Source organism: Grammomys surdaster, unplaced genomic scaffold, assembly GCF_004785775.1.
Source record: "Grammomys surdaster isolate TR1022 unplaced genomic scaffold, NIH_TR_1.0 355, whole genome shotgun sequence".
In the NCBI taxonomy this organism is placed as follows: domain Eukaryota; kingdom Metazoa; phylum Chordata; class Mammalia; order Rodentia; family Muridae; genus Grammomys; species Grammomys surdaster.
The window spans coordinates 144,311-168,298 of record NW_021604774.1 but is presented as its reverse complement, the minus strand read 5'-3'; the positions used below and the strand labels follow the sequence as shown (position 1 = coordinate 168,298).

The window sequence follows — 23,988 nt, the reverse complement described above, 5'->3', positions numbered from 1 at the left end:
GCCACATAATAAGCACTCAGTAAACATCAGCTGTTGTAATTGTGTCCAGGGAAGCAAGCATAGTGTGCTGGAATGAATTGTAGCCGCCTGCGGCCACAGACAAACTGGATCCACCTGAAAGGGGGGCTGGAAATAAAAAAGGATGGAGAGGCGAGAGAAGCATAAAGCCAAGACAAAGTTTTCTGATCAAGGCTCAAAGTTTAATAGTCAGCTTTTATATATATAAGGAAAGCCCACCGAACCCATCCTTTGTTCCAGCTGCAAAGCAGGCTCAGAGGGCAGTCTCTTCTTCAAAGTTCTTGCTGGAAGTTGCAACTGTAAACAAAGCAGCAGGATTCACCTAGGTGTTAAGGTTCTGTGTGGCAGACAAGGTCTGTTCAGACTGCTCAAGGCTGGGAAGGGCACAATGAATGGAACACTTTAAGTGGCTCAGACGACTGTGATCAGCAATTCTTACCCCTCCCTCTTTGTTACCAGGGTGGGAGTTGAGAGAAAGGAAGCAAGAGAAGCTTGGGAAAGGTGAATACATTCTTGCACAGAATAAAAGCTTGGAATCCCTTGGCATTTCTAAATAAAGCTGTGAGCCTCCTCTCCAACCCAAGTCTTAGTCTATCGTGACAGGACAAGGACCTGACAGGTGAAAAACAAAATGCTGGTGTACAGCACCCTGAAGGAATGTAGCAGAGTCTAGTTAAGTAACTCTGGGCAAGTCAAGGTCCCTCCTGAATTTGGCTCCATAGTATAAACCAAGTGACCTTCCAAATCTTTACACTGGAGTTTACCAGCAGTAGAGACCACCGACACCCTCTAGCACTTGGCACTCCAAATAACATCTTCCGCAAATCTCAACTTTTCGCTGTTTAAGCCAGACCTAAACTATCTCTCTCTTTTTTTTTTTAACCTAAGTAGTGATTGCTTCTAGAAGAGTCCTGAGCTCTGTCTCCTCCAGAGAAGTCAAGCAAGAAATACTTCAGCTGCCTTCACACTGTCTCTGGATGCTTGAGTTTGCTACCTGAGACCACGTATCTGGCGGTATCTGGTGGCCTCAACCACTTAGAAGTGTTTCCTCATTCCAATACACACAGTCGGCCCTCACAAGCTCCTGGGACTTGAAAGCAAGCCAGGAGACACATGCCCCGCCCACCACGCATCCCGCGTCACTTTCCAGTCTCTTTCCAGTCAGTCACACAGCCCCACATTCACACAAAACACGCGCGTCAGTTCCACGGATGCCAGACCACACTTGCGCCGACCGGAACACCACTCCCGACAGTTTTCCCAGACCGGTCTAACTTTCACCCTATAGCCACCAAGATGGACTTCCGGTTTATACCGGAGGTGGGCGAGTGGTTCCTCGCAATGGCACATGGGATATGTAGTCCTCGCTTGGCGAGTCTAGCTCAAGATTTTCACAAGAGAACGCCAAGAAGCCTCTCCAGTAGGTCAATTGGTCGCCATTCTTTTCCCTAGTTGATGTCCCCCGTTTTAGAATATAGTCACTAGAAACCTCTCAGCCTCGTGTCTGGGTCCAGAAGTACAGGCGGAGCATAGAGCACCCGCTCAAGGGTGACTATCAGCTTGGGAAGATGAGGATTGGATGTAACTAAAATGAGACGATTTAAAGTCAAAGAGGAAGCTGTGGTTTCTGCAGTGGAAGACAGCTGAGGGCAGTGAGTGAGATAGAGAAGGTATCAGGGACACAGAATAAAAGATAGGAGAAAAAGATTTGATTTTGATTTGTGTACTTGTGATTTCAATGTGCAACCAAAGCTTCCTGACATAACCCACCCTAATCCCCAAAACTACACATCTTCACCCTATTCGGGGCTTTATTTTCAGTGACAAAAGAGTGTTTGACACGTAGGAGCAGATAATGGAGGCCCTCGAGGCCCTTATGCCACAGGCAGATGTTGAGCATAATTAAAGCATACTCTTAAAGTCACTACTAGTTGGGCATGGTGGCACAGACCTTTAATCCTAGAACTAAGGAGATAAGATTACGCGGGCTGATCTCTGAGTTTGAGCCGAACCTAGTCTACATAGTGGGTTCCAGGACAACCAGGGCTATGTAGAGATTTTGTCTCAAAAACATACAAACAAAAGTCATTACTAGTATTAATGTAAGGTTGTTTAAATCCATAGAAAGACTCCTGGTATTTTTCATTTTCTTGTTAATAGGCAAGGATGTTGGATAGAGCAATTTAAGTCTCCAGTTAGCAGCTACTATTACTGCACTCGCTCTCTCCCTCCCTCTCTCTCTCACCCCTCTCTCTCTTCCCCTCCCTCCCTCCCTCCCTCCCTCTCTCTCTTCCTCTGTCTCTCTCCCTTGTCCTCTGTTAATCCCTCCTTCTTCCCTCCCTCCCTCCCCCATCCCTATCTGGCTACTTTAAGCAAAAGGATTATCAGTCAAAACAGCCAAATAGACTACCTTTCTGTAAACATGGATCATTTCGAGCACTCAAGGCATATCTTGAGTGTTCAACTACGGTAGCTGATTTCTCCAGCTCCTAAAGGCACAGACACAGCCAGGGCTGAAGCCCAACAGTGCATATACCATAAGCCCCAGTGAACTCTAATGTGGGGCAGTGGGCTGTGGGAGACAGCATGGTTTCTGGTTGAGCACTGGCTAGAGATATCCAGAGACCCAGCAGGTTTCCCTGTAAGGGACAGCATGCATTTCCCCAAGCTCCCAGTGTTGGTATCAGTCTCCCGCGGGTAGAGGCAGCAGGGGAGGCATTGGAGGCGATTTCCCCTCTCTGCTTGCACTCTATCCCCTTGGCCAACCCCCCCCCCCCCCCCCCCCCCCCCCCCCCCGCACCCGGCCGGAGCCTTCCAGCACCGGGACCCATACACCCACACTCTAAATTACAGCTTCTAAAGTTGCCTAACTGAATATAAACACTAAAAAAGACACAAACAATAGGCTTTTGAATGCACAACTAAAAATTCTGATTTCAACATGTAATGAACCTGAGGTCTCTCTGGTAGCAATCTCCCATGTTGCATTAAAAGGCTCCATTGCAGCCTTGGCTTTGAACACATAACTTGTGTACTTTGTTCCATGGATATTTCTACATTACAGCGCCAATAAAGGCTCCCTGAACCACCTCGACTGAGACTTGAGACTTGTGTTATGAATTGCAGTGTCTACACTACAGATACAAAGCTTGCTGTTCTTAAAGTAACACAAAGTGAAAGGAGACAATATTTTCCTCCTGTCACTCCTCAGCATGTATCTTTAAATATCTTTGTATTAGATTAGCATATTTTTAAAATTCCTGTTCTGAGTTACTCTCTTAAGGATCCAGTGCTCTCTTCTCACTTGTGTGGGTACAAACATATGTGGTTCTCTCTCTCTCTCTCTCTCTCTCTCTCTCTCTCTCTCTCACACACACACACACACACACACACACACACACACACACACACACACACAGCCAAGCCTGGTGGTGCATGCCTTTAATCCCAGTACTTGGAAGGCAGAGGCAGACAGATCTCTGTGAATTCAAAGATAGCTTAGCCTACATAGCAAGTTCCAGGACAGCCAAGGCTACAAAGAAAGACCCTGCCTCAAAATAAATAAATCAACAAACAAATAAATGAACAGATCTTTCTTAAAAAAAAAAACCCTTTGTTTTTGCCTAATTGTTAATTGTTTCCTGAAGTTGTCCACATATCTTCATGAGACTCTGTTTTGGAAAGATAATTTATAAACATTTTAATAATACTTCCTCTACATATATTTCTCTTTTATACTTTTATTAAATAATTTCATCTCTTCATAAATTGCCTTATAAGTTGAATTTTAAATATCTATTGTATGTGTTTGGGGTATGCATGTGATAGCACTTGTGTGAAGGTTGGAGGACGCCCCTGAGTGAGGTCTGTCCTCCAACCACCTGAGTTGCAAGGATCAAACTCAGGTCATCAGGATTAGCAAGAGATCCCTTTACCTGCTGAGCCATTGCACTGGTCTAATATTCTTGGAGGTTTTGTTGTTGTTTAGCTTGTTTGGTTTGTTTTTGGTCAGGGTTTATTATGGCCATGGGGTTAGAAACATTCTAAGTGCATTATCCTCTACTCTTCAGCTCCAGGTATTTGTGTCTTTATAGGGCCAGACAGTCTCCAGTGCAGCTACTCAGTTCTGCCTCTGTAAACAAACAGCCAAAGACCATCGGTAAACCAGTGACCGGGTGTGGCTCAATAAAATTGTTTTTGCACAGTTCAGCAGGCATTTTCTATGAAGAGTCAGGTACTGTCTTTTTTTATCCTCTCTGAGCCAAATGGTCTTCATGACAGGAAAATTTTCCCTTTGGAGACAGAATCACCACACAAAGTGTGGAAGTGAACATGTGCCTTTGTGTCAACACTTCACCTTCAGACACTGAAATGTAAATTTCTTATAATTATCATGTTGAAAATATGTATCCAATTTAAAGCCACATAAACATATTTTCATAAATTTAGATTATAGAGCCTACAAAAAGGATCGGTGAGACTTTGTACGTTGGTTTGCCAACTGCCCTCCACTACAGATCAATTTACCCCAGTCACTATTTCTTTGGAAGTTTACCAAGAATGCATTCACAAACCAGTGACTTTAAATAGATCAAATCCTTCAGTTTTCTTTCTTATTCATTGGTAGTTTTAACTTCATGTATAGAAAATCTTGCATTTTCCCAATTATTTTGATTCATTTGTTCCAAGTAGCCCACAAACACTTATGCTGTCTATCCTTTAAGGCTATTGCCAAGTGTACAGGAGAGTTTCCTTACTAAAGAGTTCTAACCTTCCATTCATGTAGCTCAGATCCAAAGCCACGATACAATTCAGCACTATAGGACTGTCTGTTTTGTTTTTATTTTGTGATAGGGTCTAAGTTGCCCAGGGCTGGCCTTGAATTCATGAACTCTAGGATTACAGGTAAGCCCACCATATCCCTGGCTTAGAAGCAAGTTTTCAAGGAAAACAAGCAAGCCTCATCACCAACACTGAGAACTCCTTTCCTGTTCTAAACTCTGGTTTGCCTAGCCTTGTTCTATTGCAGTTTCCATCAGAGCTGATTAGAATAATTTTCTATTTTCAAAAATAAACTTTTAAAAGACCCAAGTTTGCCGACTACTTGGTATGGCTCAGGCACTGTGCTAAGCACATCTTCGGCATTAAGCAGTGGATATGAGCTTTACATGAGCAAATTACATTTACACTACAAAATAACCCAGCATGGCTGTAACATGAAAAACTCAGGGAAAAATGAACAAAGGGGCAGAGAGACGAGTCAGCAAACGAGTGTAGTTTTGAGATCATGATGACAGTGAGGATGGATTCCAGATGAATCTGGAGAAGAGATCCACAGGATTCGATGTGGAAGGCAAAGAAGGGTGAGCAGGTGACTCTCCGGAATGAATCCGCTGATGGTGAGCAAAGTGTGCCGTCTGCCTGAAGGCCCTCCTGCCCTTCCTGCAATTGTACGTTCTCTCTCCAGTATGGACTCGCTTATGTTGATTGAGGTGTCCAATCTGGATGAAGGTTTTCCGACATTCCTTACATTCGTACGGTTTCTTCCCAGAATGGATTCTCTGATGGACACTAAGGGACTGACGGTGGCTAAAGGCTTTGCCACATGCACTGCACTCGTAAGGTTTCTCTCCCGTGTGACATCTACGATGACAGATAAGAGACGACTTGGTCTTGAATGCCTTCCTGCATTCCACACACTCGTAAGGCCTCTGGCCAGTGTGAAGTCTCTGGTGTTGAGTACAGGATGAGTTATCTCCAAAGGCCTTCCCACACTCCAGGCATTTATAGGGCTTCTCTCCGGTATGAACCCTCTGATGTTGAATGAGGTGAGTGGTCTGGCTGAAGGCCTTGCCACAGTCCTTACACTCATATGGCTTCTCCCCTGTATGAGTCTTCTGATGTTGTGCAAGGTGAGCCTTCTGAGTGAACGCTTTATTACAAACCTTACATTCATAAGGCTTCTCTCCTGTATGAATTCTCTGATGCGTGGCAAGCTGTGAGCTGATACTGAAAGATTTCCCACATTCCCCACACTCAAAGGGCTTCTCCCCGGTATGGATCCTCAAATGACTAGCAAGGTGTATATTCTGCCTAAAAGCTTTCCCACACTCTTTACATTTAAAAGGCTTTTCTCCAGAATGCACTCTCTGATGCTGAGTGAGGGATGCGTGGTGGCTGAAGGCTTTTCTGCAAATCTCACACTCATATGGTTTCTCTCCAGTATGAATCCTTTGGTGCACGGTGAGGGACGAGCCATACCTAAAGGATTTGTGACACATGTCACATGTGTACGGCTTCTCTCCAGTGTGGATCCTCCTGTGTTGGTTAAGCCCTATGTGGTCACTGAAGGCTTTCCCACAGTCAACACAATCAAAGGGTTTCTCCCCCGTGTGATAGCACCTCCAGTGACGGACTAGAGAGGTGTTCTGGATGAAAGCTTTGCCACACTCTAGACACTCATATGGCTTCTTGCCTGTATGGCACCTCTGGTGTCGTGCGAAGGAGGAACCGTCACTGAAGGCCTTCCCACACTCATTGCATTGATAGGGCTTCTCTCCAGTATGAATTCTCTGGTGGACCGTGAGGGATGAGCTCTGGGTGAAAGTTTTCTTACATTCATCACATTTGAAAAGTTTTTTTCCTGAATAGATTCCGGTTTCTTTTATGGCTGTTGGATTTGGGAGGAAACTTTTACCTGAGTCACAGCTATGACTTCTCTCTTCTGAACTGTTCAAATGAAACCATCTTCCAGATTTGATACACATACCATCTCTCCCCTCTACGAAGGCTCTGTTCTGAGTAAGTGTCTCTTGCTCAAATGGTGTGTCCTGCCCATTCCTTTCAAACACCCACTCAGGATCCTGATCTCCTCTGACGGTGGAGCACTCAAGTTTAGTGCTCCCAGTTCCGCCTGCTGCCCTTTCAGCATGTGAGGCCTGCCTGGGAAGCAACTCCTGGTCTTCCTGTATAGACTGCTGCTGGCCTGAAACAGACCGAGAAAACACGTCTCCTTTATTATGTACCAAGAGGAAGAGATCTGCTTCTGATTCTCCTTGCAATATAACCCCTGTCTGCCCTGCCCTTCTGGCATGAAGGAGCCACTAGGAATAACATCTTTGTTTCCCTGCAATATCTGAGTCAAAAATTCCAAACCAGAGAGAGAGAGAGAGAGAGAGAAAGAGAGAGAGAGAGAGAGAGAGAGAGAGAGAGAGAGAGAGAGGCAGCGCGCAAGAGAGCGCTTTCCCTTTCTCCAGTCCTCTGCTGATGCCTAGCAGGTATGCAAAATGAAACCAACAGGTCATTTAACATTTAAAGATCCCCAAGAAACTGAGAGGCTGACAGCACCAAGGGGTAAGAATAAAAAGAAAACGACATGGAAATGAGGTGCTAAAAGAAGGCAGAGAGGAAGAGGAGTCACTCTGAAATCTTAGAGTGTGATTCTCTCTCCAGACTCTCGAGACCTAGCAAGACTTCAGTGTGTGGCAGTGAGAATTCGCATCCTGATCAGAGCAACAGTGACGTCACCAAGCCATCTGCACAGTCTCCTGGAAACAAGCTGGGTGCTAGTGCTAGCTGTCTTTGTACCATTGAGAGTTCCTTTCCTTGCCCCAATAAAGAGACAAAATGTGTTTTAGAAACACCGTGTCCTGAAGGAGTGAAAGAGAGAGTGTCTACATATACTCTTGTCACGGTGAAACTGACTAAGCAGCTTCCTGACTTTGACTGAAAACAACTGTTACTTCGAGAAGAATTAGAGAGAGGGAGAAGAATCCCTCAAAGACAGCACTTCCCTTGCAGAGGGTCTGAGTTTGGTTCTCGGAGCTCATATCAGGCGGTGCACAATCACCTGAAACTGCAGCTCCAGGGATCGAATGCCCTCCACAGGCACCTGCACACACTTGAAAACAATTGTTAAACAAACAAAACCCAGAAAGGAAGGACTCCCGAAGAGAAGACTCAGCCCTGGGAGGGAAGAGGCCTTACCTAAGGCCTCCAGGTCATCACAGTTCTCCCATGTCACACCCGTACACAAACTCTTCTGAGCTGACACAAGCTGAGGAGGACTATCTCTAGCCAGTTCTAAGTTGGTCTTCAAGTCCTGAAAAGGTATAAATGTATTGATGAACCTGGGTGGCCAGAGAATGGTATAATGTGTCCATACACTGTAAGTGGCAGTCTGTGTTACTTGAGCTGAGCAACTGAGGTTAGAGTTAGACTGTGGGTTGCCTATTTTGTACGTGTGCCTGTGGCCGCTGGAGGTGGAGGGGGGATGTCACAGAGTGGGGTCCTCTGGAAGAACCTCCCACTATCTTCATCAGATCAGCTGTGTCTGCTTGCATGAGAGCAGCAAGAGCAACCTGTGGGCTGGTGACACTCTCTTAGAGAGGTGGGAGAGGGTTGCAGGACCCTCACGTGAGAGTCCAGCCCCTCCTCCCAGACACCTGAATGCAGTTCTGCACTAACTGCACATGGCATCAGAAAGCACACAGGCTGCGGAGGTTTGTTCAAAGGGGACTCCATCCATGCCACTGCGGAGGAGCCACTGTTCATAATGGGTGAAGACTTTCCAGTGCAGCCACTTTGGGGTCACCCACACTTCTCCCAGCATTTCTGACCTATGCTCTGGAAGAAAACCCAAAGAAGCCATTAGTCCCGCTGGATGAACCTTTGGTGGAAGCATATGTTGGTGTGCTAGCTAGTTTAATGTCAAGCCGATACAGGCTAGAGTCATTTGAGAAGAGAGAATCTCAGTTGAAGAAATAATCCTATCAGAAAGGCCTACAGGCAAGCCTGTAGGATGTTTTCTTAATTAGTGATTGACGTAGGAAGGCCCAGCCCATTGTGAATGGTGCCACCCCTAGACCTGTGGTCCTAGATATAAAAAGACAGGCTGGACAAGCCATGGGAAGCAAGCAGTAAGCAGCACTCCTCACAGCCTCTGTGTCAGCTCCCGCCTCTAGCTTCTTTACCTTGCTTGACTCTCTGCCCTGACTTCCCTGGACAATGGACTACAAGCTGTTATATGAAATAAAACCTTTGTCCCCAAGTTGCTTTCGGTCATGGTGTTGTATCACAGCAACAGAAAGCTAAGACATTTGGTCATTAAGACCTTATGAGGAGGGGTAGATGTCTTCACCTTCTCAGGGAAGGAATTCTCCCAGCAGAGAGGGATGGGAGGGACTACTGAGATCCTGCTCACAGTTTTCAGACATTTGCTCTAAATCAAACATGAGACCCCTGAATGGCATGTTTGTGACTCACCCCACCCACCCCCACACTTTTACAGTATGGCTCGAGTGACTGCCATAACTCTTTCCCCTCTGTCACAACCTCCCCACAGGAAATAGTATTCAAGTGGAGATTTCTCTACTCTCCAAGGAGTCATAAATGCTGCCTAAAGTTTATCCCCAACTTACCCTCTGTGTCTCAACCATTACTCTCTGACTTTTGTGGCATACATATAGACACACATGGGTATATTCACCTAAACCTAAGCACACACAGGTATACACACATAAACACATACCAACTTACCCTCTGTGTCTTGAACAGAGCGTCACCATCCCAGGTTGGCCCTGACATGGAGCACTTAGGTCTATGGTGTAGGAGATGTTTTCTTAGCACTGCCTGGGATAATGCTTCTTCATTTAAGTCCTTTGGAGGGAACTCCTTGGTCTCCTGCACAGCCTTCATGTCTAAACAATATTAACAAAGCAAACAGCTTTCATTACGTGTTGTATGGGGGGTGGAGGGTACACATGTGATACACGGATATACATGCCAGCAAAACACCCATACACACAAGATAATTCTAAAAATAAAAAACGAAGGGCTAGAGAGATGGCTCAGCTGTTAAGAGTACTTGCTGCTCTTCCAGAGGACCTGAGTTCAATTCCCAACACCTGAATGGTAGCTCACAACTGTAACTCCAATTCCAAAAGATCTACAGTCTTCTTCTACCCTTTGCAGGCACCAGGCATGCATACACTGCAGTGCTCAGACATATGCACAGGCAAGGCACCCACATACATAAATTAAGTTATAGAGATACAACATAAATAAACAAATAAATAACAAAGATGATTCTGTAAAAATGAGAGGCAAGGGAGGCATGCAGAGAAAAGTGAATTATCTACGAGGGCCTGGAGCCATGCTGGAGAGCAGAGAGAACATGGAGAGACTCTGAGTCCGAGAGAATGAGCTGGGCTGGCAGCTGCCACACTGTTCCACTTCCTCACACTCACCCGGGCTCCAGCCTCTTCTCATCTTTCTTTTCATCATCCAGGGATGCTTTCCTTGTTCCAACAAGGTGATCATATCTGGCTTAGAAGCACAAAGGCCTAGATCCATGAGAAAAACAGGAAAAAGAAAGAAAGAAAGCCAGGATGTGGTCATGCTGGGGGTCTTGACTTGGAATGCACTCCCCTTGGCTCGACAGAAGAGAGCGCTGCAGGGATCAGGGGAGAATAAATGGAAGATCCCACTACCAAAGGCATGAATGGGGAAAAAAGGCAGGGGCAGGAGTGGGGATTCCCTCACCCAGGGATGCCAGGTTCCTGTAGTTGTCTAGCATCACCTTCCAATAGAGACTCCTCTGCTCAGAGTTGAGCCATTCCCACTCCTCCTGGGAGAAAACTACAGCCACATCCCCAAATGTCACCAAGCCCTGAAATGACAAAAACGTACTGTTGCTCAGCCAGCACCCACCATCACAGGTCACCAGAGGGTTAAATAAACCGTGTCCTCCCACCCTGTGTTCAAGTCCCCATCCTAGCCATTTAGGAGGGAAATGCATTTGGAGAGCGTCTGAGTTAAGGTTACTATTGCTATGATGAAACACCATGACCTAAGCAAGTTGGGAGGAAAGGGTTTATTTGGTTTACACATCCACACTGTAGTCCATAATTGGAGGAAATCAGGATAGGAACTGAAGCAGGACAGAAACCTGGCTGGAGTCAGGAGCAGATGCAGAGACCATGGAGGGGTACTGCTTACTGGCTTGCTCCCCATGGCTTACTCAGCTTTTTTATAGAACCCAGGACCACCTGCCCAGGGGTGACCCCACCCATAATGAACTGGGCCCTCCCCCATTGATCAGTAGGTTATGAAAATGCCCTACAGGCTTGCAAACAGCCTGATCAGTGGAGACATTTTCTTGAGGTTCCCTCCTCTCAAGATGACTATAGCTCGTGTTAAGTTGACAAAAAAACTAGCCAGCACAGGCGTGTAATCACATTTTTAAAAATGTCATCATTTCCTAACAATACATAATGAAAGCTGAGTTCTTTTGAGCACTCCAGGTTCTTAGAGCCTGTCTCAACCATGTGTATCCTGGAACAACGCAAGGACCAGGAAAGAATCCAGAACAGGGCCTCAAAAGATCTGAACAGCTCATTCCTCAGGGAGGGCCTGAGGGTTGCTACTGCCTGTCACATTCATTGGAGGTTCATTAGGAGAAAGTAAGAGCAACCTTTTAAAATATGAGTGTGCAGCAAGAATGAAAACCACTATCAGTTTTTAAATTAATGTGTTCAGGTGCTGTCACGGTGGCACAGACCTGTAATCCCAGTACTTGGGAAACAGAAACAGAAAGATTCCAAGTTTGAGGCTAAAGTGACATACACTCACACACGCACACATAAACCCACAACATGCACCTCAAGATCCTGTCTCAAAATAAAAGACCAGGAAGAAGGACTGATAAGCCAATCTTTTCAGCCTGCAGATCTGAGTTTCCCTCACTGTATCAAACCTGATGACACCAAACCTAATAAACAAATCATAGGGCTGACCAACACCTGAGCTCTTCTGCTGGAAGGTCTGTATACTACAAACCAAAGTTCCCACAGATGTCAGTCTATGAATAAGACACCATCATAACTTTAACCTGAAGGCAAGACAGGACCAAATAGCTCTTAAGTGCACGCGTGTGTGTGTGTGTGTGTGTGTGTGTGTGTGTGTGTGTGTGTGTGTAGGCCAGGGCTCAACGCTGTGTATCTCTTCCTCAATCACGTTCTGGTCCTTGTGCTTGCCCAGCAAACACTTTACCTTACCGACTGAGCAGGCTCCCAGCACCAATGTTAGTAAACCCCTGCTGGGGAAATTTCCTTAGCTGGAGATTGAAAAGAGCTGATGCAGTCAGTATACCTCACCTGGCAACACTTGGAGAGCTAAGAATTGGTCTGTGAACTTGAGCAAACCATGAGCTAGCGTGCTTGCGTGAGCCACCTAGTCTAAAACCCAATGCTTCTTGGCTCTCAACATCCTGCCTGCTGTAGCATCCTGTAACCAAGAACAGAACTGACTGCCAACCAGAGTAGTCTGCACTCCAGCAGACTGCACTAACTGGATACAGTGGGTTGTTCACACACAAAAAGGAAACGAGTAAACTGGGGGGTGGGGGTGAGGAGGCTATCTCTAAGGTACATTGTTTATATACCCAGAATTGACAAAGGGTAAGTAAAAGATACTCTCTTTCAAAATAGAGAAAGAAAGCAAGAAAGATCCTGGTACTGAGACCACTGTGACTTTTTGTACAGGGATATTTATATTCTCCCACGGTCTCCCAGAGGCATTTTACAGGGCCTAGCCCTAGAGTTCCAACTTCATGTTTCTGAGTGATCAATATAGTACTTATTTTTTTCCCTTCAGATACTTTTCAGATATGCTTTATTAACCAAACCAAGTCATCTTTATGTTTTTTAAAATCTATGTTTTCAGAAATATGAGAGAATGAGAGAAAATGATGCCTATTTTGGGGGGGAATATGAAAAACCACATTTGTGTATACAGCAATATAGTTTACATGTTATGTGATACTACAATAGAATGAGTTTATAATTTTTAAACAGAATTGTTTTTAAAGGGAAAATCTTCAGGTTACAAAACTCATCCTAAAACTGTTTTTTTTTTAAGTCATTTTTCTAAATGGGCCAATGGGACAAATATGTTCAGTGTCTCATCATGCCTGAATCCAACAGTGCTGGCGTCTATTTCTCTAGCGTTTCCTAGGACCTTCATCCACTACTCCTACCATCAAGGAGAATAGAATTGCATGACTCCCAAGGGAGAGAAAAGCAGTACGATGTTTTCTTATAACTGGCAATAATTTGGTTTGACTTTTCTTTTCCTTCTTGAAACAAAAATCTCACTCTGATGCCTGGCTCATTTCAAACTCTTAGGCTAAAGATGCTGCCGGGACTATGTACTGCAGCATCCTGAGTGCCTGAGACAACAGACCATGCCCCCACACCATGCCATCCTTCCTCCCTTTTGATTCTTCTATATTCATTTTCTTTCCTTCATCTGAGTCCATATGTGCATGTGTGCGCGTGTGTGTGCGTGTGTGCATGCGTGTGTGTATGCATGCACCTGTGCCTGAAGAAGCCAGAAGTCAGCATCAGGTTCCCTAGAGCTCCAGGTAAAGGCAGTGTTCGGCTGCCTGATGTCTGTGTTGAGATCCAAACTCTGATCCTCTGATACAGCAGTAAGTACTCTTAACCACAGACCTCTTTCCAGCCCCAATATTTGAGATTTCAAAGGCTCTAATCATGAAATATGAAGGCAATTTTCCAGAAACAAAGAGAATGAAGGTGACAAGCAGAAGTCAGAGGTAATGAGGAACCATGTCTCAGACATCTGTTCAGTCCCTTTAGGGATGGGGCCTTTCTTCAAGGGCACCTTGGAGAGTTTTGAGCAAAGAGTAGCAAGAGCTGACCTGTGATGGACTCTGGCAATTCAGAAGAGAAAGGAGCTGAAGTACACATCACAGAAACACGGAGCCATGAGGCCAACAGTCAGAAATAAAGATGATCCTAGCATTTGGAACACAGAGGCAAGAAGATCTCCATGAGTTCAAAGCTGTCCACATAGCGAGCTCCTGGTTTGCCAAGACTACATAGTGAGACCCTGTCTCAAAAATCAAAGGAATAACAGAGAGGGATCCCAGACCCAAGGTAGGCAATCTGGACTCTTGCATGCTGCCTTGACTTTCTGTGAACTTTTCTATTGTGAAATCCTAGAGATCAAGAAATGTTTTTAAATTTAAAATCTCATTCCATTTATGTGTCTGTAATTGTATGTGTATGCAAGCATGCGTATAATGTGAATGTCAGAAGAAGACTTTTCAGCTTCTCTCCCTCCTTCATGTGGCTCCTGGGGATCATACTCAGGTTGTCTGGCTTGGCAGCAAGTAGTTCACTTCTGAGCCATCCCACCAGTCCAGTTAAAAATTGTGAGGTGTGTGTGTGTGTGTGTGTGTGTACGTGTATGTGTGTTGTATACGAGTGTCCAGGTTCCTGTGTCCCTGACATAACCAGCATGCTGAGTTTCTTTTGTTATTGCTTTGAGACAGGTTTTCTCACTAAATTAGAAGTTTACCTTTTTGGCTAAGCTGACTGGCCAGAGAGCTCTATAAATGTACCTGCCTCTGCTTGGAATTTCCAGTCTACAGGAATATACCTCCCTTCTTACACAGGTACTGGGGATTCAAACTCAGGTCCTTCTGCTTCAAGAGCAAGTGCTCTTACCCACTGAGCCCTCTCTTCAACCCCCTCAATGAGCCTTAGCCACAATATATTACTCCTCCATCGTGAGCATCATAGAAACCAGGTAGAAGGACTGCTGCACTTCTGAACATAAGAATCCTTCTGAAGCAGGATATGGTGGCAAACACCTTTAATTCCCGCACTTATAAGAGGCAGGCAGAGCTCTGTGAGTTCAAGACCAGCCTAGTCTATATAGTCTACATAGTGAGTTCCAGGGCAGCCAGGGCTATGTAGCTAGACCTAAACCAAAACAAAAAATCCTTCTGAGATTAATGGAACAATGAAGGGGATGAATCATTTCTTCAACTAAGAAAGAACAGTTGGAATGAAAAGGAAAGTGAATCAGTTTAAAGCTATCCCTGTAACCCATCACTCACCAGAGCAGGAAGAAACAGCACCAGGGACAGGTCTGTTAAACTGAAAACTTTTCAGAGAAAATAAACACTATTAAGTGTTGAAAGAGCAAGACTATTTTAGGAAGCAGAGAGGAAAAGTGACTCACCTGAGACTTGGCTTTAAGTTTAGTCCCTGTTGGGGCAGCTTCCTGTTTGCGGTTTATCTCCTGGAGGAAGTTGGTATCTCTGGAAAGCAGAGCTAGGGGAAAGGAAGGGCTAGACACCAAGTCTACACAAGACTACAACCTGCATGAGCAGGGTGGGACAGTTTTAAAAAGAGAGATGAAATCCCCTTATTACCCTGTGCGGGAGTAAGGAGAGGGGAGGATGTGGAGTGCAGTTGTCTCTTTTTTTGTCTTGCTTGCATAAATATGTGTGCACCACGCGTGTGTCGGATGTCCATTAAGTTCTGGGGAGAATGTTATATCCCCTGCAATTGGAGTTAGGGATGGTTCTGAACCACCATGTGAGTGCTAGGAACCAAACCTGGGGCCTCTGCAAGAGAAACAAGTACTCACAGCGGCTAAGCCATCTCCTGTCCCACTGGGAGTTTCATTTCTTGAAGCGTGGACATGGAGACAAGTCTAAACTAAGTTAACCCTGGAGATGACAACGTCCCTCCAGTACCTCTGTCTGACTGCTCTGACTCAAGTTGAGCTTTCAAGGATTGATTCTTATTTAACCACCACAATCAAGAGCCCAAAGACACCATCTCCAGCACCAAGGCCTCGAGAACCCTCGGACCTTACCCTTCCTTCACACCCAGAACAGATTCATCTTTGTCCACTCAGCCCAGCTACATGACACTCACCTTTGTGCGCAGGCCCCGAGGTCACTGCTCCTTGCCCTCCCTGGGAGGCCAGGCGGGTCCTGGAGCGCGGCCTTCCCCGGGCGGTGTGCCCCGCCGCCGGACCTCCAGCAGGCCTGGGCTTTGTGCAGAGGGCGCCGCGCCCGAGGAGGGCCCGGGGTTTCCATGACTCTACACTCGCCACCCCACGCATGTCACGCGAGGGGCGCACGCTCTCCTTGCCAGGCTGCAGACACCCTCCAAGGCCCCGGCTCAGGGACACACCCCTGGCAACATCCACGCCCGCCACGCCCCGAGCAGCCACGCCCTCGCCCTGCCCAGGCCGGCCCTAAAGGATCGGACCCTCTGGCAGTTCGGCCGGAACGCGCCGGAAGTGGACTTTGCTTGAGCGCAAGGCCCTTGGGAAGTGTAGTCCCCCAGCGGAGAAATCCGGTAGAGCCCAGCTGCCTCAGTGTTTTTTACAAAAGACCAAGTTGGAGAACAGCGGGACCCTGCCGGAAACACGGGTCCCGCGAAATACAAAACAGTTCCTCAGAGGCTTCTGGGAGTTGAGGTGGCAATCAGAGCGTACGTGTGCTGCGGCAGGGCTAGTGGCGCGTGGTTTCAAGTTATTTGGAAGGAGGGGAGTTGGGGGATGGTGTGAATTGGGCTGAGGTAATGCCGGGCTTTCGGCAAGTCCGCAGTGGTTCTGGTTGCGCGTACTTTTCAGTTTGGGATTCAGTTGCTGCCATTACAATCTTCACCTCTCCACCAGACTAACTCAACTCTAGTGCCTAGTGTTCAAAATGTCCCTCTGTGTGTACTACCAAGTTCTAGGTCTGCAGGCTTCCCCAGGTTTTCTTCTGGGGTGCCACTTTAAAATGTTTATTCTTGCCTTTAATCCCAGCACTCGGGAGTCAGAGGCAGCCGGATTTCTGAATTCGAGACCAACCTGATCTGCAGAGCGAGTTCCAGGACAGTCAGGGATACAATGAGAAACGGGGGCGGAGGAGGCGCAATTTTATTCTTTGTCGGTTTCATACATGTATATATACTTATCTTGATCATATCCAACACAAATCCCCTCTCCCAGCCACCCCCAATACTTCTGAATTCTTGTCCCCCGCCCCCTTTTTTAATATAGCCAACTAAATCCAGTTAGTGCCGCCTACCAGTCTATGGGTGCGACACCATCCACTTGAGCCTGGGCAATCTACCAGGGGTCACATCCCCAAAGAAACATGACTCCCTCTCTCCCAGCTGCCTTCATTTGCCTATAACTCCTCAGCTAGATGTGGAGGGGTAAGCCCTTCCTCTACCCGTGCTAGAATATTGATTGACTCGGTCTTGTGCTGGTAATCACAGTTTCTATGAGTTCATGAGCACAACAGTCATGACGTGCCCAGAACTATTCCACAGCACTCCTTGCCATTCTCAGACTCTTACATTCTGTCTCTTCCGTCTAGTATGATTGTTAGCATTCTGTCTAAACTCCACTTCCACAGTTACCTGGCAACAGCCAGGTAGGCCTGCCCACTATAAAAGGGGCTGCTTGCCCCCTCCTCGCTCTCTTACTTTTGCCCTCTTGCTCTCTTTCCTCTAGCTTCTCTCTGTCCCCTCGCCCCTCCCTCCTTCCCCCTCTCTCCACGTGGTCATGGCCTGCTCCTCTATCTCTCTGCGCTCTCTCTCTCTCTCTCTCTCTCTCTCTCTCTCTCTCTCTCTCTCTCTCTCTCTCTCTCTTTCTCTCTCTCTCTCTGCCTCTACTACCCTCCTGGCTCCCCTCCCCATGCCCTGAATAAACTCTATTCTATGCTACACTGATGTGTGACTGGTCTCTCAGGGGGAAAAGATGCCTCGGCATGGACCCACTGAGACATCCCCTTCCCCCATACCTCTCCACACACCCACAGAACATCAATGATGTTCTCCGACCCTTGAGAAGGTAAACAAAAATGCCCCGTGTAGTGCTGTGAGCTTCTTGCTTTTGACATTCGCTTTTCATCTAAGGGAGTGCTATGTGGTCCTGGCTGTTCTGGAACTCACTCTGTAGACCAGGCTGGCCTCGAACTTAAGAGATCTATCTGCCTGCCTCTGCAGTGCTGGTTTTAAAGGTATGTGTCACCACCACCGAGCAAGCAGAATTCATTCTATATATAAAATGTTTGAGACCAAGGGTATTAGATTAATTTGTTCTGAGTTGGAAATATGTGCATACCATAATGAAATATTTTAGAAAGGAAACCAAAGTCTAAATATAAAAACTACTTATGCATCACAAACACCTCATATAACCTGAAGGAAATCTTATACTAAATTTTTTTAAGCAAAAACAATCTTGCAGCATTGATTGTCACCCGAAAGATTTTTTAAAGGTTTGTTTGTTTGTTTAATATAAATGAGTGTTCTATCTGTATGTACATCTGTATGCCAGAAGAGGGCATCAGATCCCAGGACAGATGGTTGTGAGCCACCATGTGGTTGCTGGGAATTGAACTCAGGACTTTTGGAAGAGCAGACTGTGCTCTTAACCTCTGAGCCATCTCTCCAGCCCCTGAAAGACTTGTTTTTATTTTATGTGTATGAGTGTTTTGTCTTTGTGTATTTATTTGCATTACGTGCCTATAGTTCTTGTAGAGGCCAGAAAAGAGCATCCCCTGGAAGTTGGGTTACAGGCGGTTGTGAGCTACTACATGGGTGCTGGGACCCAAATCCAAGACCTCTGCAAAAACAGCAAGTGTTCTTAACCACTGAGCCATCTCCCCAATCCTGACAATTTGGTAACAAATTTTTAGTTTTCTTATTTTTATTACAACCTGTTACATGGGAGTAGACTTTGCCTCTTGGGATGTCATCTAAGTATTCAGAAAGTTTCAGACTTTGGAGCATTTTAGATTCTAAACATGCAGCTTAAGGATGCTCAATTTGGTCACTAAAAGACCACCTGAGGTTCATTCAGGAATGCAAGGCTAGTTCAACATCCAAAAATCAATTTACGTAATTTACCATGGTTAACAAGCTAAACAAAACTCACAGTCAACTCTAAAGACTTAGAACCATGGTTCTCAACCTTCCCCAATCTGCGGCTCTTTAATACAGTTCCTCATGGCGTGTTGCTACTTCAAAACTGTCATTTTGCTACTGTTATGAATAGAAATGTAAATATCTGATATGCACGATATCTGATATGTGACCCCTATGAAAAGGTCTTTCAGACTCCAAAGGGTCGCAACCCACAGGCTGAGAACTGCTGACTAAGAACCATCCGGAACCATTACCACAATCCAAGAGCCAGGGCCCTCTACAGGAGCTAAACTCCTAAGGGCTGCCCTGACAGAAGCTGGAGCCAGAAGAACTCAGAGCTTGTGAAGGAATTGGCAAGAGACCAGAAGCTGCATCAGCACCCAAAACAGCAGCAGGTAAAACACATACCCTGATTTCTCCCCAACTCCCAGCCTCCAATAGCTGTTGGTGTCTCCCAGTGAATTACTGTTACAGAAACCAGTTGACAAAAGGCCTCTGAGAAAAATAGTTTTCAGTCTTAAACTGTAATATAGCATGTAGGAGGGTGGGGAGGAGAAAAAGAGAATGAACTTAGGATAAACAAGAAAAGGAAGGCATACAGTCCAACAGAACCTACCATGAGATGGACTTTGCAAAAATCACCCACAGGTCTCTGGAACAACTAGAATGGAAGTGTGGGTCCCCTGTTTTCCTATTTCTGCAGTGTGTACTCATCATCATGTGACCTTTTCATTTTGCTTTTATTCAAGGTCTCACTAGGTAGCCCTAACTGCCCGAGAACTCTGTAAACCAGACTGATCTCTAACTCGGAGACTCACCTGTCTCTCCCTCCAGAGTGCTGGAATGAGATCTTTGTGCCACTAAACCCAGCCACAATCACCCTTTTAAATTTTATTTTTATTTATTTATTGTATGTGCACATTTGTGGGTTTGGTCGCCTGTGTGTGTGTGTGTGTGTGTGTGTGTGTGTGTGTGTAGCAGAAGTCAGAATTGGGAGTCTATTGCCCTCCACCTTATATTTTGAGATAGGATCTCATGGTGAACCTGGAGCTCACTATTTCAGCCTGACTGGGGTTGTTAATAAATATAAGAATGTTTCTTTTGGGGGCTGGAGAGATGGCTCAGCGGTTAAGAGCACTGACTGCTCTTCCAGAGGTCCTGAGTTCAAATCCCAGCAACCACATGGTGGCTCTCAACCATTCGTAATGAGATCTGATGCCCTCTTCTGGTGTGTCTGAAGACAGCTACAGTGTACTCATAAATAAAATAAATAAATAAATCTTTAAAAAAAAAAGAATGTTTCTTTTTTTAGCCTAGAATATATATGCATTTTTTTCCCAAATAAATTCTAATTTTTTTGTTCCAATCTTTAACTTTTAGGCACTTCCTAAAACAGATTCTACATGCCAGACCATATTTAATTTCTTTACCATTAAGGAAACATAACTTTAGAATCATGAGAAAGTTCCCATCTTAAACACACTACACATGCTAATTGTCAACCACTTGAACACACTTTCAGTTTTTAAATTGTTATCATCACCTAAGCCATATTCCAAGTCCCAGAGGCCATGGTTTAGAAGTAATGTGTCTGGTCTAATATATTTTTTAAGCACTTTGTATGGGTCAGTGGGCTGAAGTCCTATCATTTTATGTTCTCTTGGTATCTATTTCATTAAAGTTTTCCCAGGCTGGAAGTGTAGGTCAGTCACCCTTGACACTTCCTACTATCACACCGTCCACAGATGGCTCAAGCTGGTGCCAAGAATAAGAACTTAGAAGCACGTCTGTGAAACTGGGCTCCCTGCTCTCACCGCTTCCTTTAAATGGACCGCTGAAGACAGACTGAGCACGTATGCCACAATGATCACGTTCTACACATGAGAAGACCTCCCAGAACTCGGGCCTGCTTGTTTCAACTCAACAAAGGAAATCTGTAACCCTGGACCCAATAAAGCATTGGCTCTGGAATACTCCATCATGTTCCTTTGCCTCTGTGTGTAGCCTCTCTGTGTTCTGTGCTGATGTGTCTCCTAATCACTGGAGGGATGTTCTCCGTCCAACTTTAATACAGTCAGTCATGTTGCTAAGCATTTCACATGCATTAAATAAACATTTTACAGTGAGTATTAGAAGAGTTAAATAACATTTATATTTTTAAAAAAGATTTTTTTTCTGACTGTAAAATGAATAATAAACTTGAAGAAAACAAGACCAATTACAGACATTTGGAAAAGTCCAAGCGAAACAGTCGTGCTTTGGAGCAGGCTAACAGGAACAAAAATACATGGAAATACTTAGCAGGTATATGCACAGGACTTGGTGACATAGAGGGATGCCCGAGATGACTCAATCAATCACCAGTCAACTCACCAATGATGGATGGTTTAAGAACATTTGCTGAAGGCTTCTCCTCATCCCTTACTTTCTTAAGGGCTCTCGTACTTGTGTGAAATCTTCTACATAGAATACAGTAAACAATCTGGTTGAAAGCTAAATTCTCTGATGAATGCTGCAGGTTCATCAGCCGCCAAAGGGTTTGCCACGGGGGGACACGGTTTTACAGTTTCTTTCCAGTGTGACACCTTTGGTGACAATTAAGGGATGACTTTGTTCTGAATGCGCTTCCACATTTCTCACATACATAGGGCCTCTGACCAGTGTGAAGTCTCTGATGCTGAGCACGGGAGGAGCCATCACCAAATGCCTTTCCGCACTCGGTACATCTGTAAGGCTTCTCTCCAGTATGAACCCTCTTATGTCGTATAAGGTAGGCAGTATGCGTGAAGGTTTTGCCACATTCGTTACACTCATAAGGTTTCTCTCCTGTATGGATTTTCTGATGTCTGGCAAGATAGGTACTTCTTTTGAAAAATTTACCACACTGCTGACATTCAAAGGGTCTTTCTCCTGTGTGGTTTCTCTGATGCATGGTCAGCTGGGAACTCTCTCTAAAGGCCTTCCCACATTCCTTACACTCATAGGGCTTTTCTCCACTATGAATTCTTGAGTGAACGACAAGGTGTATACTCTGCCGAAAAGCCTTCCCACACTCCTTGCATTTATAAGGTTTCTCTCCAGAATGTACTCTTTGATGGCCAGTGAGTGACATGCTGTGGCTAAAGGTTTTCCCACAGACATCACACTTGTACGGTTTCTCCCCCGTGTGAATCCTGTGGTGGACAGTCAAGGATGACCCACTGCGGAACGCTTTCCCGCACACGTTACATGTGTATGGTTTCTCTCCGGTGTGAATCCTCCTGTGCAAAGTCAGTCCTATGTGAACACTGAAGACTTTCCCACAGTCCGCACAGTCAAATGGCTTCTCTCCAGTATGATAATGCCTGAAGTGACGAGTTAGGGACATGTTGTACCTGAAGGCTTGACCACACTCAACACATTGAAAGGGCCGTTTGTCACTGTGACACCTCTGATGTTGAGCAAAGGTAGAACTGTCCCTGAAGGCCTTCCCGCATTCCTTACACTCATAAGGTTTCTCCCCGGTGTGAATCCTCTGATGCTGAGCCAGGTGGGCAGGCTGCCTGAAGGATTTTGTACACTCCTTACACTTGTACGGTTTTTCCCCAGTGTGAATTCTTTGGTGTACAATAAGGTACGAATTCTGGCTGAAGGCTTTCTTACATTCCTTGCACTCGAAGAGTTTCTCGTGGGTGTGTGTTGTGTGATGCTGAGCGAGGTGGTGGCTCTGCTTGAAGGCCTTTCCGCAGACTGTGCATTGATATGGTTTTTCGCCCGTGTGAATTCTCTGATGAACGGTAACCGATGAGCTGTGGGTGAAGGTTTTCTCGCATTCATTGCATTTAAAAATGTTCTTCCCTACCCAGATTTTCTTGTATTTTCGTACCTTGGGATTTTTGGAGAAGCTTTTCTGATTTGACTTGTGAGTATAAATACTCTCTTCTACACTATCCAGATAGGCAGATCTTAAAGATTTAGTGTGTTTGTAGCCTATTTCTTTAGTGTGAGTTCCTTTATGAGTGACTGTTTCTTTCAGGTTAAATATTTCTTGACTCGTCATCTGTCTATCAAAAAGGTCTTTGCATTTCTGTTTTCTTCCAGAAGTAAGAGACTCACAGTCAAGACTTGCAGTGTTCTCCACTGACACATCATCAAACGACAGTTGCCTCAGAGATAACTCTTGTGTCTTCTGTACAGATTCTCCACCTGAAAGAATGTAAAACAAAAAGTCTTCTTTATCACATGCTATTAACAAAAGCAGCATTTCAAGTGCAGCAATTCTCAACAATTTCATAAATGCCATATAATCGCATACAAGTATTTCAACTGGAAAATGTGCAAGGATGTCCCTGAGCATAAGAGCTTTGTGATAGTTAATCTGCAGAGGACGCTAGTAAAGCACACCTCTAGGTGTATCTGTGAAGTTGTTTCCAAAGCCATTAACTAGGGAGGTAACACCTTCCCTGGACATGAGTGTCACTATCCAATAAGCTGGGAGATTGACATAAAGAAAAAGGGAGGAAATTCTGTAGCAGGGCCAGGCTTCTGTTTGCTTTCTGGCTGCCATGACTAAATAGGTTTCCTCCACCATGCCCTTCCTCTATGCTAGTTCATGGCCACCAGTCCAAAAGCAACAGAGTCAGCTGACCATAGATGTAAACCTCTGAAACCAGGGGCCAGAAACAAAAACCCTTCCTCTCCTAAGTCAAACTAGAAACAAATATGGCAGCAGCAGGGCAGAGATATAGAACAACGTGGGGAAATGACAAGATAGACAAAGAGTAAGATAAGGTCCTAGAAGCCATCTGTAATGATAATGCTAATTTGGCCAGAATACAAATTAACTTCACTTCTGTCATGTCTCCTACCTTTTAAACTGTTTATTTATTTGTTTACTCATTCAGTATGTACGGATGATTTGTCTGCAAGTCTGTCTATGCGTCATGCGCATGCCTGGTCATGCCATGAAGATTCTCCTGGAACTGGAGTTGCAGACAGTTGGGAGCTGCCATGTGGGTGCTGAGAATGGAACCCAAGTCTTACCACTGAAGTAACTTTCCAGCCTCCGGTTTCCTACTTTTAATTAATTAGCATATATAGTTACGTTCACTTTGTTTAACTACCAATATATTTAATGACTACTGCTTTTCGGAACTCTCTAGAGCTTCCCAGCAACCACATATACCACACGATGCTTTATGACGTCTCTTGGCATTTAAAGGCAGGTGCATGAATATGA

The 23,988-nt window shown here is 45.3% G+C and overlaps 1 protein-coding gene and 1 long non-coding RNA gene across 2 annotated transcripts in view; one reads left to right on the top strand and one right to left on the bottom strand.

Moving 5' to 3' along the window:
• Window positions 1–5,268: 5,268 nt before the first annotated feature.
• Window positions 5,269–23,988, bottom strand: part of LOC114631269 (zinc finger protein 208-like) — a 103,773-nt gene continuing 85,053 nt past the window's right edge. Inside the window, exons 8-10 of the mRNA XM_028779572.1 lie at window positions 21,429–22,620; window positions 6,505–6,661; window positions 5,269–6,249 (exon numbers count right to left, since the gene is read on the bottom strand). Of these exons, the coding sequence (XP_028635405.1) occupies window positions 5,304–6,249; window positions 6,505–6,661; window positions 21,429–22,620 (2,295 nt within the window). The 3' untranslated portion in view covers window positions 5,269–5,303. The remainder of the gene's footprint in view (window positions 6,250–6,504; window positions 6,662–21,428; window positions 22,621–23,988) is intronic.
• On the top strand, window positions 16,213–20,743 carry LOC114631285. The gene is made up of 3 exons (XR_003712933.1): window positions 16,213–16,337; window positions 18,953–19,165; window positions 20,516–20,743. It is a non-coding gene; the product is annotated as an uncharacterized LOC114631285 (long non-coding RNA).